The 19,163-nt window shown below is 42.3% G+C and overlaps 1 protein-coding gene across 2 annotated transcripts in view; it reads right to left on the bottom strand.

Annotated features, from left to right (window-relative positions):
- Positions 1 to 17,005, bottom strand: part of LOC134927915 (ovalbumin-related protein X-like) — a 154,303-nt gene extending 137,298 nt beyond the window's left edge. For both annotated transcript variants that reach the window (XM_063923031.1, XM_063923033.1), the window contains exon 1: positions 16,923 to 17,005. In XM_063923031.1, the coding sequence (XP_063779101.1) occupies positions 16,923 to 16,929 (7 nt within the window). In that variant the 5' untranslated portion in view covers positions 16,930 to 17,005. The remainder of the gene's footprint in view (positions 1 to 16,922) is intronic.
- Positions 17,006 to 19,163: the final 2,158 nt, after the last annotated feature.

The raw sequence follows: 19,163 nt of genomic DNA, 5'->3' as shown, positions 1-19,163 counted from the left end.
TAAGCAAAAGTTAAATTTTAACTATTTCAATTATACAAAGAGTGCCCCCACAAAGAGGTTATTTATTTATTTTCTTTCTGCTCTCTTGCAGCAAAGTACATGTTCTACCAATTAATATGTTCTTAGCTCGGGGAACACCGCCAACAAATACCATACTCATTAAAGGTGTTAGAAACCATAACCACTTGTCACGGTTGGCTACCTATATTATCAGGAAATAATCAATCGGTGCAGGTCACTCCCTTTCTTTAGTCACATTTATACTACTTGCTGAGTAACCTCAGTTTCAGACCTTGCACAATGTAAACAAATTACATTAGGAAAACAGGCCACTTTTTTATGTAACATGTTTTGTACTTAACCTAAATGTTTGGGAAGCTCTCATTCCCACCCCCCACCCCGCCCCTTTTTTTTTGCATTAACCATCCTCCAGAAATGGATATGACCAGTTTCAACCTGAGACCGGAACTCTCCAATAAATGGAGAACAGGAGATCTCAATAGCATCTTCCCAGAAACACCATTTACAATATCCACAGATTCGAATTGGGATGAAGACCTATCGCAAATTAAAAAATCTCATGCAAAAACAAACAAGGGTCAACTGGGACCTGATTAGTCTGGATAAATTATAATAAACAAAAAATTGTCCCAAGAGTACTAGAAACTAAGGACTTTTCTACCTACTTATTAGCTTCAGATAACCTCAGAACAGAATGGGAAACCTGCCATCTAATATGTCCTAACGAATTGATGTACATCCTCATCAAACACAATAACCTAATTCTAGACGTAGTAAGACAGGAAATTGACCAAATTGGGGAACAAATTGGGGACTTTTGAAAAGGAGGTTACTTTTTAAACTAGATCTGAGCAGAACAAAAAAGATCTTCAAGTATACGAAAAAAGTAATAATTGAGAGGAAAATATCCAAATTCTCCAAAGATAAACAGGATTTTTCTACAGGGAGAATTTAAGTAGACTCAACAGAGGAAATAGAGTCCTGACCAACTCGGACAATTACTCATCTTCTGAAATTGAGTCATCTGGCATGACACCAACAGCTAACAGCCCACCCATTATTATTTTTTTAGAGAACAGACGGGACACAAGAGGATGTCCCAGAGGAAGTCGCGGAGGGGCGGGAAGAAGAGGAAGAGAAAACCAAAGATGGGATTACCCATCACCATTCCAACACTCCACTAGAATGAGGAAGAACAAATAAGCTCAGTCAATAACCTCTCAATCATTAATCTCTCTACACACAAACTATCGGAAGAACACAAATCTGTCTTGTCTTGAGGACTATCGTTTGCACCCTCCAAAAATTTCAATGGGAAAATGATTTGTACCTTTTCGGGAGGAATCTCTTGTTAACAAAATTCCATGATAATTTAAGAAGAGATGCAACCTCAGAAAAATTGAGAGATACATTCTTTCACGCTGGTGAAATGGCCCTAATGGAGATACCTGACATTATACAACCTACATTATTAACAGATCTCCTGTCTGTATTCATGTTGGAGGAACTACAGGGATACAAGGAGGAATTTACCAATGTAAATAAATGTACAACTATCTGCAAAAAGAAATCAACATTCAATCCACAGGATAATATCTGTCCTGAAGTTAGAGTGTTCATTAATTTAGTGTCCAAGAATCTGGACTGTATTCAAAACAAAACAAGGAAATACTTAAATCAAAATCTGAACTGAAGATAAAAAGAAGCAATTTCTGAAATACAATCCTGGAATGATGTGGTGATTAAACCATTAGAGAAGGGCGGAAATATAGTAATATGGTCCAAAGACCGCTATACAAAGGAAGCCCTTAAACAACTGGAAAATGGTGAATGTTATAAGAAATATCTCTTTAATCCAACAAATAACTATCAGGAAGTATACAAAAGGATTATAGGAAAAGCTTTGAGGAAAGGCACAATTTCCCAACTGGAGTTCCAGTTTCTAACCATCACCAATCCGAAGGTTCTGACCTTTTGCTTTCTATCAAAAACACACAAAACCTACAGAAACCACCAGGTCGACCCATTGTATCAGACATTAATGTATTACTCGAACAAGCCAATATCTTCATCAATACCCATCTTTGCCATCATGTAACTAACCTCCTGTCATACATCCAGTACACCACCAATGTCCTTAATAAACTGCATGATGTCAAACTAGAGAACATACAACTACTAACAAACATGGATGTCGAGTCACTGTATACCTCAATTAACTACTGACAGGGGATAGAAGCAGTGAGATACTTTCTCACCATGGAAGGATCCAGTGATTTCCATCTGTTCCTTTTGGAACTGCTGGACTTTGTATTGCAATACAATTATTTTACATTCAACAATAAATTCACACCCAAATAAGAATGAAAACCACACACAAAGGATTGTAATCTGGTTAAGATACATGGATGACATCTTTATCATATGGGAGGGTGGTCTTGAAGCGCTGAAGACATTCATCAATGAACTACATCTGATTGATCTCAATCTCAAGTTAACATTTGAGAGCAGCAAAGGTAGGACCTCCTTTTTGGACCCGACTATATATCGAGATGAGAAAAACCATGTAGCAACAGAACTCTTCATGAAATCCACAGCAACTAATAATCTTACACCTGTCCAGTTCCCACATTCCTCCTTCAATGAAAACATCCCAAAAGGAGAGTTCCTAAGACTGAGGAAGAACTGCTTCGATGACAACATCTTTTAGGACAAATGTGTGGAACTCTCTCTTAGCGGGGAATTCAGATGTTTGAAAAGTCGGTTGGGTGTCTGTTTTTTACTGTCTATTAGATAGGAAAAAACAGACACCCAACCGACTTTTCAAACATTTGAATTCCCCCCTTACACTTCAAGAAAGAAGATACAGTAACAGACTAATAAAAAAATCAAGCAGAGGAACCTTACTGACATCAAGGGATTCCCTCATCTTCAACAGGAATAAAAAAAACATGTGACACCGATTTGAGATTTGTGGGTAATTACAGTACAGAATGGACAGAAATAAACCAGGCCATACAGAAGCATTGGTAAATTTTGCTTATAGACCCAGATCTAGAGGAAGTACTCAATGAGAAAGTATGGGTGAGTTGGAGAAGATCCTCAAATCTAAGGGACCGACTGGTGACGAGCCACTATCTTGAGAACCCTCCTAGGAAACCTTGAACAATGGGTACATATCCCTGCAGATCATGCAAGATATGTAAACATATTGTTAACAGGAGCACCATTGTTGACAAATATGAAACCACACATCCCCTTAAGGATTACATTAACTGTAAAACCACAAATATAATATATTGCATAACCTGCCCCTGCAATATAAACTACATAGCTATGACCTCCAGGATGTTAAAACAATGTGCCATGAAGCACATTGGTACAATCAGGAATACAGCTTCAGACCTAAAAAAAAATTCAAACCACTCGCAACAGTGGCAAAACAGTTTTATCATCAACATCAGAGTTCACCAAGAGACTTGCCTGTCTTTGGCCTTGACAAAATACATCTTGGAATTAGGGGAGGAGATATAAACACAGAACTCCTCAAACGGGAGAGATTTTTGATTTTCAAAACTAGGGACCCTATCATCCAAGGTACTAAACGAAAATATCAATTACAGTGCATTTCTACCAACATAAGAAACCCCCTTTCTTGACTAACATGGGGACCAATTCAGACCTGATTGTTTCTGTGCGTTTTTCCACAAAAAACGCACTCTAGCGATCAGGTCTGAAAAATTAGGCCCATAATCCCCTATGAATATCCCACAGAAGAAAAAAATGCACATCACTATAGTTTAGCAACACATTACCACTTTATTAACTTACATTCATTATACATCACAGCAAAATTTGGAACTTAGTAGGGGTAATAGACAACACCCTACTACCGCACAGCATTCTTTACTATGTGTAACACCCTATCACCCCAACACAGAGTTTAATCTATCACCATACAACTAGCTTACACTAATCACCTTCACATCACAATTTTTTCATTCCTACACATTCCTTTTTCTTCACTTTGTCTTGTTTTTCAAACAATAAAATTACTCTAAGACACACTATCTTATAACTACAACTACCACAAAAAACATTTGTCAATACTCAACACATTGATAGTGTTAAATCTATTAATACAATTATACACTACTAGCTGTTCTACCCGTTCTCCACATGGGAGTTTCTGTTTTTCACGGTTTTAAATATAAAGGAGTCTTAATATTTTGTAAATCTATAGAAATGTAAATTTGAGATTTAGTAATGTAAGTTAATATCAATCCATGGTTCTTGGCGTTACCTGAGGAGCACACGTAGCAGATATGGTAAAAGTGACAGGACCATTTTTGTAGTTAATGAAATTCTACACACTGGAGGTGCAATCCAAATTTTGATTTTATTGTCCGTCTTGGCGTTATCGTTCACGCAACGCAAGTCACGCATCGGTGATGATGTAATTATTTATTTATTTTATTTTATTTATTACCAGTTATTTATATAGCGCACACATATTCCGCAGCGCTTTTCATCCCCTTAGGATAGGTTTATTAAAATTCTGATTACGTACTTTCCCTATTTCCCACCTGAAGAATACCTATGTTAAATGTAATCTTCCTAACATATCGGGAAGTAAGAGAATTAGTGATGAGTGAGTGGGTTAGGGCTTTCGCATTTATATATATGGTTTATTAAAAGTGACATAACACTCTATGGTACACTGACTATCTGTATATATAAGACTTATGGGACCATATGAAACAATACCTTGGACCACTATATATTAATAAACAACTAGAAACAAAATAATTTTATTTATCTAATTTTTATTTATTTTATTTTTATCCCATTGTTCTCCTCTTTAATATCCTATAAGGACATCATACCCGTTCGACTCCATTACAAATATGATGCAATATCTCTTTGGTGTTTCTTTCTTGTATCATAACATTCATATAAAAATATCCTTAATGTATATCTGGTAATAGGGGCAGTGAATTGTTAACAACTATCACTTTAAGCCACACTCACCCTCTATGCCTATCTCATAAGAGCGCAATGATTGGCGCAACAACGCCTTATCAGATATCACTGAGGGAACACCAGATACTATGGTGAACAAGCCCAACAGTGGGGTGACACATATAATCACGATACGTGTCACCCCATACTTGGTGCACACTAGGGATGGCCACTAGGGATGGTCATTGGTGGGTTATCCATTCAAGGTAACCATCGATGGTACCATTGATGCATAACATCGATGGTGTAAACCCATCTGTAAGGGAACCATCAATGGTTTTAACCATCGATGGTCACCCCTGCATTACTGTACAATACAATGCGGGCCAATCAGAGCCTGGGGTTGTGGCTTTGTGAGTGTCAGGGTGCAGGGCTAAGCTCAGTGCCCTGACACTTTGAGGGGAAAAAATCGGTAGCACTGAACCATCGATGGCTGGAAACCATCTGGTTCTCCCCCATTGATAATAAAAGTATTCAACATCAGTTATAGATCATTGATGATGTTAAATCATCGATGGCCGATTGCTATCCCTAGTGTGCACACAGAACCTGCCATTCCAGAAACAGGGGAAGAATTCACGGCACACCAGGTATCTCTGTTACTGTCATATAGAGTAGAGGTATCTTTCTCACTCTCTCCACGTTCTCTCATCGGGGTGCTGCAGAGGGTAAGAAACTGCAATGCCCTAGGGTAACAGTGCTATCGCCCCCACACAACCGCTGACAGCAGACATAATTCTTTGTTCCTTTACTCCAGTGCCAGTGTGGTTAACCCTCTCACCTCCCATTTAATGTCTTAGTTGACAAATGGGAAGGAAATAGAAGTGCCCAGGCTCAACGCACTGGCTCTTTTTTCCTTAATTATATGCCTACTCAAAGAAAAAAATCTCTGAGACAACAAACATACAGTACAACTGGATAGCTGAAAGCAACAAGTAAAATTAATCTTAGTGAAGTTATTGAATTGACTTCATTTGTATCTGCTATTTATTGTACTAGCTCCAAATCTTTAGATACAAACAGTGATCATCAAAGGTGTTTTTGTTTTTACAATAGCTTGCATGGGGATGCGGTCAATTTACCTGCAATCAAAATCCCGATGGCCAAAATACCAACAACCATTGACCAACGGTCAACATACCGGCAACATACCGACAAGGTCAAAATCCCAACATGGTCAAAATTCCAACATTTAAAATACAGACAAGGTCAAAATACCGACATTTAAAATGTCGATAGGTCAAAAAGTCGACATGAGTTTTTCATTATTTTTTTTTATTGAAACTGACTTATTCATACTTTACCATCCCAGTGGACCTAGAGGGGGAATATAATAGTGTGTTGAGCGCAGCGAGGCACAATGCCTGATGCATGGCGAGGGGACGCGGTACACTTGTACGCTGTCCTTGTCGACCTATGTCAATATACACATCCACCAAAAAACAATGAAAAACGTGTGTCTACTTTTTGACCTGTCGACATTTTAACTGTTGGTATTTTGACCCTGTCAGTATTTTAAATGTCAGTATTTTGACCTTGTCTGTATTTTGACCATGTTAGGATTTTGACCGTCGGTCAATTGTTGCCGGTAGTTTGACTGTAGGTATTTCATACTAAACCCGGTTTCATGCTGTGTTTTCCAGAATGTCTGACATCTGCCAGATTGGATTTGTTTACATATAATCTATTTTATGAACATTCTGATTACAAAATTCCATCTGCACTGATAAAAATATCTACTGTGTCACATACGTTTGACTATTAGGATCCTGTGTGCTTTACGGTGGTCATTCCGAGTTGTTCGCTCGCTAGCAGTCTTTAGCAGCCGTGCAAACACTATGCCGCCTCCCAGGGCCGGTTCTTGCCCTTGTGGCGCCCCGGGCAAAGTATAGGGGCGTGGCTTCAAATGGGGGCGTGGTCAGTTACGCCCCCAGTTGTGCCCCCTGTAGTGCCGCTGAAAGAAAATAAAATATAAAAAAAGTATGCTTACTATCCCCGTTCCTGATCCAGACCGCTGCAGACCTCCTCCGCCGGCGCCACTCTTCTCCTCTCCTCTCCTCGATCTATGGGAGAGACGTTATCAGCCTAGGAGCTATCAGCCTAGGAGTAAAAGGGCCCTAGGCTGATAGCTGAGGGTCCCCTCTTTCCAGGGGTACCAGATTTTTGAAAATCGGCCCTGAGGAACCAGAGATATTCGACTTCAAAGCAATGGTCCCCATCCAAGCCTGTTAATTGCTCTTCCCAGCCAGATATATCGAGTTCTGTCTGACTTAGTTTTTCTGAGGGTACACTCCAAAAGCTGGGACTCTCCCCTTTCAGTAGACACTGGCAGCTTGTCTCTACTATGCCCAGAACCAGAAATATCAGCTTTCAAGCAGCTGGTCCTTGCTCCAGCTCCACATGCCCAATATGCAGTTTTATATTTTCATTGGTGGATTGCTTTGGCTCCTGAACTCTGATCCCCAAGTCCCCAGCACCTCCTGAAAGGTGAGACTCTCTAGTTTTTTTATCCCATTAAAACTAGGAAATCTATTTCCAGGAACTGGAGATATCTGCAGTAAAGCAAGCTGCTCTCCCACCAGAAAATTATGAATATTAAGCCCACTCCACTATCCACCCCTCCCCTGCTTATTAAACACCCCCTACCACCCTGGAAGTCACGTACCCTGGCTCCTTCATTCAGCCCAATGTCCCCTTCTACAGTTTAATGTTCTCCTTCCTGCCCCATCTGTGCAGTAAAGGAGTAATTAGCAGAAATTATTTCTCCAGGTCCTACATGCTGAGCGGAAGATAGAACCCCCCTTCTGCCCGCGGGACATCAAAGCTGCCGCTGATAGCACCCCCCCACCCCTACCGCTGATGAGTGGGTAGGGGGCCCAGTGCATTGCTGTGCCCAGGGGCCTACACTGCTGTTAAGACGGCTCTGCCCCGCCAAGAATGTAACAGCTAGATAATGGGGGTATGGTGCAATCAGGGAGATTGCTGGACTATTCAGGGAGTCAGGTAAATTGCTACTATCTCAGGGAGTCTCCTGCAGAATGCAGGAGGGTAGGCAACTATGGTTTGATTTATTATTTATTTATTAACAGTTTCTTATATTGCGCAGCATATTCCGTTGCGCTTTACAATTAGAACAACAGTAATAGAACAAAGCTTGGTAAAAACAGACAGACATAGAGGTAGGAAGGCCCTGCTCGCACGCTAACAAACTATAGGGAAATAGGCATAGATACACAAGGATAGATGCTATCTATTGCATAATGGTCCACCAGATTGCTAGGTTCTTAATGGGTTGTATGATGATACCCCGCAATGTTGGCCAAGTGTCAGGAGGTTGTGAGAGTAAAGAAGGACAAAATATGTGATGTTATGTATACTGTACAGAGAGGATGTAATTAGATAGGGAAGCACTGAAGGTTATGTGGGTGGGTCTGGAATTTGATAGGCTTGTCAGAAAGAGGGGAGTTTTCAGGGAACGGTTAAAGGTTTGGAGACTAGAGGCGAGTCTTATTGTGCGTGGGAGGGCATTCCACAGAGTGGGGGAAGCCTGGATAAAGTCCTGTAATTTTGAGTGTGAACAGTAATGCGTGTGGATGAGAAACGTAGATCTTGTGAAGAGCGGAGAGGTCGGGTAGGGAGATATTTTGAGATGAGTGAAGAGATGTATGTTGGTGCAGTTTGGTTAATAGCCTTGTATGTCAGTAAAAGTATTTTATATTTAATACGTTAGAAATGAATACCGGTAACCAATGGAGGGACTGACAGAGCGGATCTGCAGACGATGAACGTCTAGCGAGGAAGATTAGCCTTGCAGCTGCATTCAAAATGGATTGTAGTGGTGAGAGCCTATGGGGTATATGCAATTCCGTGCGAATTGCGGCTTTTTTTTGCCCGTTTTTAAATTCGACACAATTCGACCGTCGAATCCCGGCCGGCGGGTGCCGGAATTCGACATATTCAATTAAAAACGGATTCGACAGTCCCTCTGTCGGAAAAAAATGGACCAATTGACGGATAAGTGCGTCCTGGATTCGACTTTTCGGACGGCACAAAAATGGTTAAAAAACCCTCAAAAAAATTGCGTGGGGTCCCCCCTCTTAAGCATAACCAGCCTCGGGCTCTTTGAGCCGGTCCTGGTTGTAAAAATACGGGGAGAAATTGACAGGGGATCCCCCGTATTTTTAGAACAAGCACCGGGCTCTGCATCCGGTCCTGGTGCAAAAAATACGGGGGACAAAAAGCGTAGGGGTCCCCCGTATTTTTAACACCAGCACCGGGCTCCACTAGCTGGAGAGATAATGCCACAGCCGGGGGACACTTTTATACCGGTCCCTGCAGCCGTGGCATTAAATCCCCAAGTAGTCACCCCTGGCCGAGGTACCCTGTGGTTCTAAAAATACGGGGGGTCCCCTGTCAATTTTTTCCCTGTATTTTTACAACCAGGACTGGCTCAAAGCATGAGGCTGGTTATGCTTAGGAGGGGCGACCCCACGCATTTTTTTTTCAGGATTTTAACCCATTCCCACCCCTTCCCACTGAAAACCATGCTCTCTCTAATAGTCAGTTAAAAGAAAAAAAAATCTTTTAAAAAATATATAAATAATACTTGTGTCTCCTAATAGACAAACCAAGTACATAATCCCTTCTAATATAAATAGATATGCTATCAGCAATAAAAAAAAACACAAAAAAAATGTTTTTCAATTTTTTTATTAGATTCCGCCAGCAAAGTGAGGCGGAATTAAATTGACAAAATTACTGTCGAAAAGCACTGTTGTCGAATCGACATTCTTCAATTGAATATACTTTTGTCAAAAAGCCGCATTTTTACTAGAGATGAGCGGGTTCGGTTCCTCGGAATCCGAACCCCCACGAACTTCAGCCTTTTTTGCACGGGTCCGAGCAGACTCGGATCCTCCCGCCTTGCTCGGTTAACCCGAGTGCGCCCGAACGTCATCATCCCGCTGTCGGATTCTCGCGAGACTCGGATTCTATATAAGGAGCCGCGCGTCGCCGCCATTTTCACACGTGCATTGAGATTGATAGGGAGAGGACGTGGCTGGCGTCCTCTCCGTTTAGATTAGATTAGAGAGTCAGAGACACTTGAGTTGATTTACTAATTTGGGGAGCATTAGGAGGAGTACTCAGTACAGTGCAGCAGAGTTTTGCTGATAGTGTGACCACCAGTTTAATTTTAATCGGTTCTCTGCCTGAAAAAAAACGATACACAGTCACATACCATATCTGTGCTCAGCCTCAGTGTGCTGCATGATAATATGATAATGATAATATATCATCTATGTATGTATTATATCTGACTGTGCTGAGTGCTCACTGCCAGTGCTGCTCACACAGCTTAATTGTGGGGGAGACTGGGGAGCAGTTATAGCAGGAGTACAGTGCACACTTTTGCTGCCAGTGTGACCACTGACCACCAGTATATTGTCTGCCTGAAAAAGTTAAACAAACACTCCTGTGGTGTTTTTTATTTTATTCTATAAACGCATTCTGCTGACAGTGTCCAGCAGGTCCGTCATTCATTATATTATATAAATATTTACCTGCAGTAGTGTTATATTTTTTTTGTTCATCTCTATCATCTTTATCATCTATATTAGCAGACGCAGTACGGTAGTCCACGGCTGTAGCTACCTCTGTGTCGTCGGTGCTCGTCCATAATTGTATACCTACCTGTGGTGGGTGTTTTTTTGTTTCTATCTTCTTCTTACTAGTAGTTCAGCAGTCTGCTGACAGCGTCCAGCAGGTCCGTCATTATATATTATATATACCTGCAGTAGTGATATATATATATTTTTTATATCATTATCATCTCTATATTAGCAGACGAAGTACGGTAGTCCACGGCTGTGGCTACCTCTGTGTCGTCAGTGCTCGTCCATAATTGTATACCTACCTGTGGTGGGGTTTTTTTTTTTCTATCTTCTTCATACTAGTAGTTCAGCAGTCTGCTGACAGTGTCCAGCAGGTCCGTCATTATATATTATATATACCTGCAGTAGTGATATATATATATTTTTTATATCATTATCATCTCTATATTAGCAGACGCAGTACGGTAGTCCACGGCTGTGGCTACCTCTGTGTCGTCAGTGCTCGTCCATAATTGTATACCTACCTGTGGTGGGTTTTTTTTTCTTCTATCTTCTTCATACTAGTAGTTCAGCAGTCTGCTGACAGCGTCCAGCAGGTCCGTCATTATATATTATATATATATACCTGCAGTAGTGATATATATATATTTTTTATATCATTATCATCTCTATATTAGCAGACGCAGTACGGTAGTCCACGGCTGTGGCTACCTCTGTGTCGTCAGTGCTCGTCCATAATTGTCTACCTACCTGTGGTTGGGTTTTTTTTTTTCTATCTTCTTCATACTAGTAGTTCAGCAGTCTGCTGACAGCGTCCAGCAGGTCCGTCATTATATATTATATATACCTGCAGTAGTGATATATATATTTTTTATATCATTATCATCTCTATATTAGCAGACGCAGTACGGTAGTCCACGGCTGTGGCTACCTCTGTGTCGTCAGTGCTCGTCCATAATTGTATACCTACCTGTGGTGGGTTTTTTTTTTTCTATCTTCTTCATACTAGTAGTTCAGCAGTCTGCTGACAGCGTCCAGCAGGTCCGTCATTATATATTATATATACCTGCAGTAGTGATATATATATATTTTTTATATCATTATCATCTCTATATTAGCAGACGCAGTACGGTAGTCCACGGCTGTGGCTACCTCTGTGTCGTCAGTGCTCGTCCATAATTGTATACCTACCTGTGGTGGGTTTTTTTTTCTATCTTCTTCATACTAGTAGTTCAGCAGTCTGCTGACAGCGTCCAGCAGGTCCGTCATTATATATATATACCTGCAGTAGTGATATATATATATTTTTTATATCATTATCATCTCTATACTAGCAGACGCAGTACGGTAGTCCACGGCTGTAGCTACCTCTGTGTCGTCATTCACTCGTCATCCATAAGTATACTAGTATCCATCCATCTCCATTGTTTACCTGAGGTGCCTTTTAGTTGTGCCTATTAAAATATGGAGAACAAAAATGTTGAGGTTCCAAAAATAGGGAAAGATCAAGATCCACTTCCACCTCGTGCTGAAGCTGCTGCCACTAGTCATGGCCGAGACGATGAAATTCCATCAACGTCGTCTGCCAAGGCCGATGCCCAATGTCATAGTACAGAGCATGTAAAATCCAAAACACAAAATATCAGTAAAAAAAGGACTCAAAAATCTAAAATAAAATCGTCGGAGGAGAAGCGTAAACTTGCCAATATGCCATTTACCACACGGAGTGGCAAGGAACGGCTGAGGCCCTGGCCTATGTTCATGGCTAGTGGTTCAGCTTCACATGAGGATGGAAGCACTCAGCCTCTTGCTAGAAAAATAAAAAGACTTAAGCTGGCAAAAGCACAGCAAAGAACTGTGCGTTCTTCGAAATCACAAATCCACAAGGAGAGTCCAATTGTGTCGGTTGCGATGCCTGACCTTCCCAACACTGGACGTGAAGAGCATGCGCCTTCCACCATTTGCACGCCCCCTGCAAGTGCTGGAAGGAGCACCCGCAGTCCAGTTCCTGATAGTCAGATTGAAGATGTCAGTGTTGAAGTACACCAGGATGAGGAGGATATGGGTGTTGCTGGCGCTGGGGAGGAAATTGACAAGGAGGATTCTGATGGTGAGGTGGTTTGTTTAAGTCAGGCACCCGGGGAGACACCTGTTGTCCGTGGGAGGAATATGGCCATTGACATGCCTGGTGAAAATACCAAAAAAATCAGCTCTTCGGTGTGGAAGTATTTCAACAGAAATGCGGACAACAGGTGTCAAGCCGTGTGTTGCCTTTGTCAAGCTGTAATAAGTAGGGGTAAGGACGTTAACCACCTCGGAACATCCTCCCTTATACGTCACCTGCAGCGCATTCATCATAAGTCAGTGACAAGTTCAAAAACTTTGGGCGACAGCGGAAGCAGTCCACTGACCAGTAAATCCCTTCCTCTTGTAACCAAGCTCACGCAAACCACCCCACCAACTCCCTCAGTGTCAATTTCCTCCTTCCCCAGGAATGCCAATAGTCCTGCAGGCCATGTCACTGGCAATTCTGACGAGTCCTCTCCTGCCTGGGATTCCTCCGATGCATCCTTGAGTGTAACGCCTACTGCTGCTGGCGCTGCTGTTGTTGCTGCTGGGAGTCGATGGTCATCCCAGAGGGGAAGTCGTAAGACCACTTTTACTACTTCCACCAAGCAATTGACTGTCCAACAGTCCTTTGCGAGGAAGGTGAAATATCACAGCAGTCATCCTGCTGCAAAGCGGATAACTGAGGCCTTGGCATCCTGGGCGGTGAGAAACGTGGTTCCGGTATCCATCATTACTGCAGAGCCAACTATAGACTTGTTTGAGGTACTGTGTCCCCGGTACCAAATACCATCTAGGTTCCATTTCTCTAGGCATGCGATACCGAAAATGTACACAGACCTCAGAAAAAGACTCACCAGTGTCCTAAAAAAAGCAGTTGTACCCAATGTCCACTTAACCACGGACATGTGGACAAGTGGAGCAGGGAAGACTCAGGACTATATGACTGTGACAGCCCACTGGGTAGATGTATTGACTCCCGCCGCAAGAACAGCAGCGGCGGCACCAGTAGAAGCATCTCGCAAACGCCAACTCTTTCCTAGGCAGGCTACGCTTTGTATCACCGCTTTCCAGAATACGCACACAGCTGAAAACCTCTTACGGCAACTGAGGAAGATCATCGCAGAATGGCTTACCCCAATTGGACTCTCCTGTGGATTTGTGGCATCGGACAACGCCAGCAATATTGTGCGTGCATTATATCTGGGCAAATTCCAGCACGTCCCATGTTTTGCACATACCTTGAAATTTGGTGGTGCAGAATTATTAAAAAAATGAGTGGGGCGTGCAAGAGATGCTGTCGGTGGCCAGAAGAATTGCGGGACACTTTCGGCGTACAGGCACCACGTACAGAAGACTGGAGCAACACCAAAAATGCCTGAACCTGCCCTGCCATCATCTGAAGCAAGAAGTGGTAACGAGGTGGAATTCAACCCTCTATATGCTTCAGAGGTTGGAGGAGCAGCAAAAGGCCATTCAAGCCTATACATCTGGCCACGATATAGGCAAAGGAGGTGGAATGCACCTGTCTCAAGCGCAGTGGAGAATGATTTCAACGTTGTGCAAGGTTCTGCAACCTTTTGAGCTTGCCACACGTGAAGTCAGTTCAGACACTGCCAGCCTGAGTCAGGTCATTCCCCTCATCAGGCTTTTGCAGAAGAAGCTGGAGACATTGAAGGAGGAGCTAAGAAAGAGCGATTCCGCTAGGCATGTGGGACTTGTGGATGGAGCCCTTCATTCGCTTAACCAGGATTCACGGGTGGTCAATCTGTTGAAATCAGAGCACTACATTTTGGCCACCGTGCTCGATCCTAGATTTAAAACCTACGTTGTATCTCTTTTTCCGGCAGACACAAGTCTGCAGGGGTTCAAAGACCTGCTGGTGAGAAAATTATCAAGTCAAGTGGAACTTGATCGGTCAACAGCTCCTCCTTCACATTCTCCCGCAATTGGGGGTGCGAGGAAAAGGCTCAGAATTCCGAGCCCACCCGCTGGCGGTGATGCAGGGCAGTCTGGAGCGACTGCTGATGCTGACATCTGGTCCGGACTAAAGGACCTGACAACGATTACGGACATGTCGTCTACTGTCACTGCATATGATTCTCTCACCACTGAAAGAATGGTGGAGGATTATATGAGTGACCGCATCCAAGTAGGCACATCAGACAGTCCGTACGTATACTGGCAGGAAAAAGAGGCAATTTGGAGGCCCTTGCACAAACTGGCATTATTCTACCTAAGTTGCCCTCCCACAAGTGTGTATTCCGAAAGAGTGTTTAGTGCCGCCGCTCACCTTGTCAGCAATCGGCGTACGAGGTTACTTCCAGAAAATGTGGAGAAGATGATGTTCATCAAAATTAATTATAATCAATTCCTCCGTGGAGACATTGACCAGCAGCAATTGCCTCCACAAAGTACACAGGGAGCTGAGATGGTGGATTCCAGTGGGGACGAATTGATAATCTGTGAGGAGGGGGATGTACACAGTGATGAATCGGAGGATGATGATGAGGTGGACATCTTGCCTCTGTAGAGCCAGTTTGTGCAAGGAGAGATTAATTGCTTCTTTTTTGGTGGGGGTCCAAACCAACCCGTCATTTCAGTCACAGTCGTGTGGCAGACCCTGTCACTGAAATGATGGGTTGGTTAAAGTGTGCATGTCCTGTTTATAGAACAAAAGGGTGGGTGGGAGGGCCCAAGGACAATTCCATCTTGCACCTCTTTTTTCTTAAATTTTTCTTTGCGTCATGTGCTGTTTGGGGAGTAGTTTTTTGAAGGGCCAGCCTGCGTGACACTGCAGTGCCACTCCTAGATGGGCCAGGTGTTTGTGTCGGCCACTAGGGTCGCTTAGCTTACTCACACAGCTACCTCATTGCGCCTCTTTTTTTCTTTGCATCATGTGCTGTTTGGGGAGTAGTTTTTTGAAGGGCCATCCTGCGTGACACTGCAGTGCCACTCCTAGATGGGCCAGGTGTTTGTGTCGGCCACTTGGGTCGCTTAGCTTACTCACACAGCTACCTCATTGCGCCTCTTTTTTTCTTTGCGTCATGTGCTGTTTGGGGAGTAGTTTTTTGAAGGGCCAGCCTGCGTGACACTGCAGTGCCACTCCTAGATGGGCCAGGTGTTTGTGTCGGCCACTTGGGTCGCTTAGCTTAGTCACACAGCTACCTCATTGCGCCTCTTTTTTTCTTTGCGTCATGTGCTGTTTGGGGAGTGTTTTTTGGAAGGGCCATCCTGCGTAACACTGCAGTTCCACTCATAGATGGGCCAGGTGTTTGTGTCGGCCACTTGGGTCGCTGAGCTTAGTCATCCAGCGACCTCGGTGCAAATTTTAGGACTAAAAATAATATTGTGAGGTGTGAGGTATTCAGAATAGACTGTAAATAAGTGTGAATTATGGTTATTGAGGTTGATAATACTATGGGATCAAAATGACCCCCAAATGCAATGATTTAAGCTGTTTTTTAGGTTTTTTTGAAAAAAACACCCGAATCCAAAACACACCCGAATCCGACAAAAAAAATTCGGTGAGGTTTTGCCAAAACGCGTTCGAACCCAAAACACGGCCGCGGAACCGAATCCAAAACCAAAACACAAAACCCGAAAAATGTCCGGTGCACATCTCTAATTTTTACCACTGCAGACATGTCGAATTTTACAAATGTCGAATTGCAAAAAGTCGAATCTGAAACGTCCGTTTTTTTGTTGAAAAGTACTGTATTGCATTGTCGAATCCAATTCGACATGTTTTTTTTTGTCGAAAATGCCGCGTTTTTCGACTTTTGCGGCAATTCGACCGCAATTGCATATACCCCTATGTTTGGGAAGACCGGTCAGGAGACTATTACAATAATCAGTGCTGGAGATAATGAGAGCATGGATTCGAGTTTTTGCTGTGTCTTGTGTAAGATATGGTCGTATTTTGGATATGTTTCTTAGATGTATGTAACATGATCTTGAGACAGATTGAATGTGGGGAACAAAGGACAGTTCAGCATCAAGAGTGACATCTAGGCAGCGAGCTTGTGGGGTAGGGATGATTGCCGAGTTCTCAACAGTGATAGAGATATCAGGTTGGAAACTATTATTGGCCGGTGGAAATATAATTAATTCTGTTTTGGAAACTGTTTGATTATAACTTTCATTTCTACACATGACTCATAGTGTTTTTAGGACTTTCTGCAGACACCTTAAACATACCTCCCATCTGTCCTGATTTTCTCGGACAGTCCCATTTTTGGGGGACTGTACCGCTGTCCCACCCGCAGGCTCCAGTGTCCCGTGATGGTGGAGACAGTTGGGAGGCAGTTGCTTAGCAGAGCAGTGGTGAATAGATGCTGTGCGCATGCACACAGAGTCTATTCACGGAGACAGGAGTGACAGGGGGCATGCCAGCAGCTCACAGTGCGCTGGCCATGCCCCCATAGTGATGTCAAATGGGGGCATGGTTTGTGATCGCGACTTTACCGTGAGGCCATGCCCCATTTTCTGAGGTCACGCCCCCTTTTTTGGCGGGTGCGGCTACGCTGAGCAGGGTGTCCCTCTTTCTACCTCCCAAAAGTTGGGAGGTATGCCTTAAATGTCTTGCTATCAAGATTTTCCAACTGAGGAACTTTAAACATACAGATACTTCTTTCTGAAACATCCTGCCCTGGGCAAACTTAATTTCATTCAGAAAGAAGAGATCTTGAAAAACATGCAAGAATTAGAATAAATGAAAATCTATTGAGTTATATTGAATACCTGGTAAACATCTTTAGTGCTGTAACCATTCATCTTTCATTCCCCTCTTTGTGGTAATATACTTAGTATATCACTCTGATAACTGCATACTAAAGTGTCTACTGTACATACAACTATTGGAAGCTGCTATATTAATATAATAATTTACACCCAGGTTGGCAGAGAAACTGACAATCCCATCTCCGTGATATTAATAAACAATGAGAGACCTACATTTCCTTATAGGAAAACACTTACCTTTCTTCAAAATTAACATTTTGTTATTTTAAATATATTATCTAATTAAAAGTTACATTTTAATATTTCAATTATACAAAGAGTGCCCCCACAAATACGTTATTTCTTCTCTTTCTGCTCTCTTGCAGCAAAGTACCTGTTCTACCAATTAAGATGTTCTTACCTTGGGGGAGCACCGCCTACAAATAAGATACTCATTAAAGGTATTAAAAACCATAATCACTTGTCATGGTTGGCTACATATATTATCAGGAAATGATCAATCGGTGAAGGTCACTCCCTTTCTTTAGTAATATTCATTAGTGCCAGGTTAAGGTATCATTATTTATATATTGTTGTTTATACTGTATGTAGTGAAGGGATTCCTCTAAGGGTGCCTACTAGGCCATTATTTGGGTGCAATTTTGGTATATGCTGTTTTTCTTTATTTGACAAATTAGTAGATAGTTTTTAACCTGTGAATGGCTAATACACAGGGCTGTTAAAATTAATGTATCTCTAATTAGAGCTCTCTGGAGTGCTCATAATGAACAAAACTTTGGATACAGGTATATCGGAGGATGAGCCAGCCATTCTTTGAAAAACATTATTTGTTGTAATGCCTACTACATTTCTATTATTTTTCATCTGTACTTTTATATGATATGTTTTTCTGTTTTTACTATTTTTATTACACCATATTATATTATCTCCAATTAGATGATTTTTTTTCCACAGCAGGAATTGTTTCAATTATTATTGGAAAATACAGTATTTTCAGTAGAGATGTGCGGTGGGCACTATTCGTGTTTTGGTTTTGGATCTGGATCCCCGCTTGTGTTTTTGGTCTGGATTGATTTTGCTAATACCACACTTTCGGTTTTTGGTTTTGGTGTTGGATCTTGATGATTTGTTTTTAAAAACACGAAAACAACGAAAATCACAGAATTTGCGGGTAATTTTGATTTTTCGGTATTATTAACCTCAATAACATTTATTTCCACTCTTTTCCAGTCTATTCTGAACACCTCACAATATTGTTTTTAGGCCACAAGGTTGCACCAAGGTCGCTGGATGACTAAGCTAAGTGACCCAAGTGGGCGCCACAAACACCTGGCCCATCTATGAGTGGCACTGCAGTGGCAGACAGGATGGCACTTTTAAAAACTAGGCCCCAAAGAGCACATAATGCAAAGAAGAAAAAGAGGTGCAATGAGGTAGCTGGATGTCTAAGCTAAGCGACCAAAGTGAGCGGCAGATACACCTGGCCCATCTAGGAGTAGAACTGCAGTGTCAGACAGGATGGCAGTTTTAAAAACTAGACCCCAAAGAGCACATAATGCAAACAAGAAAAAGAGGTGCAATGAGGTTGCTGGATGACTAAGCTAAGTGACCCAAGTGGGCGGCACAAACACCTGGTCCATCTTGGATTGGCACTGCAGTGGCAGGCCGGATGGCAGTTTTAAAAACTAGGCCCCAAAG

Source organism: Pseudophryne corroboree, chromosome 5 (assembly GCF_028390025.1).
Source record: "Pseudophryne corroboree isolate aPseCor3 chromosome 5, aPseCor3.hap2, whole genome shotgun sequence".
In the NCBI taxonomy this organism is placed as follows: Eukaryota; Metazoa; Chordata; class Amphibia; order Anura; family Myobatrachidae; genus Pseudophryne; species Pseudophryne corroboree.
Note: the sequence above shows the minus strand (reverse complement) of the source record. Positions and strands in the feature narration are given on the sequence as shown.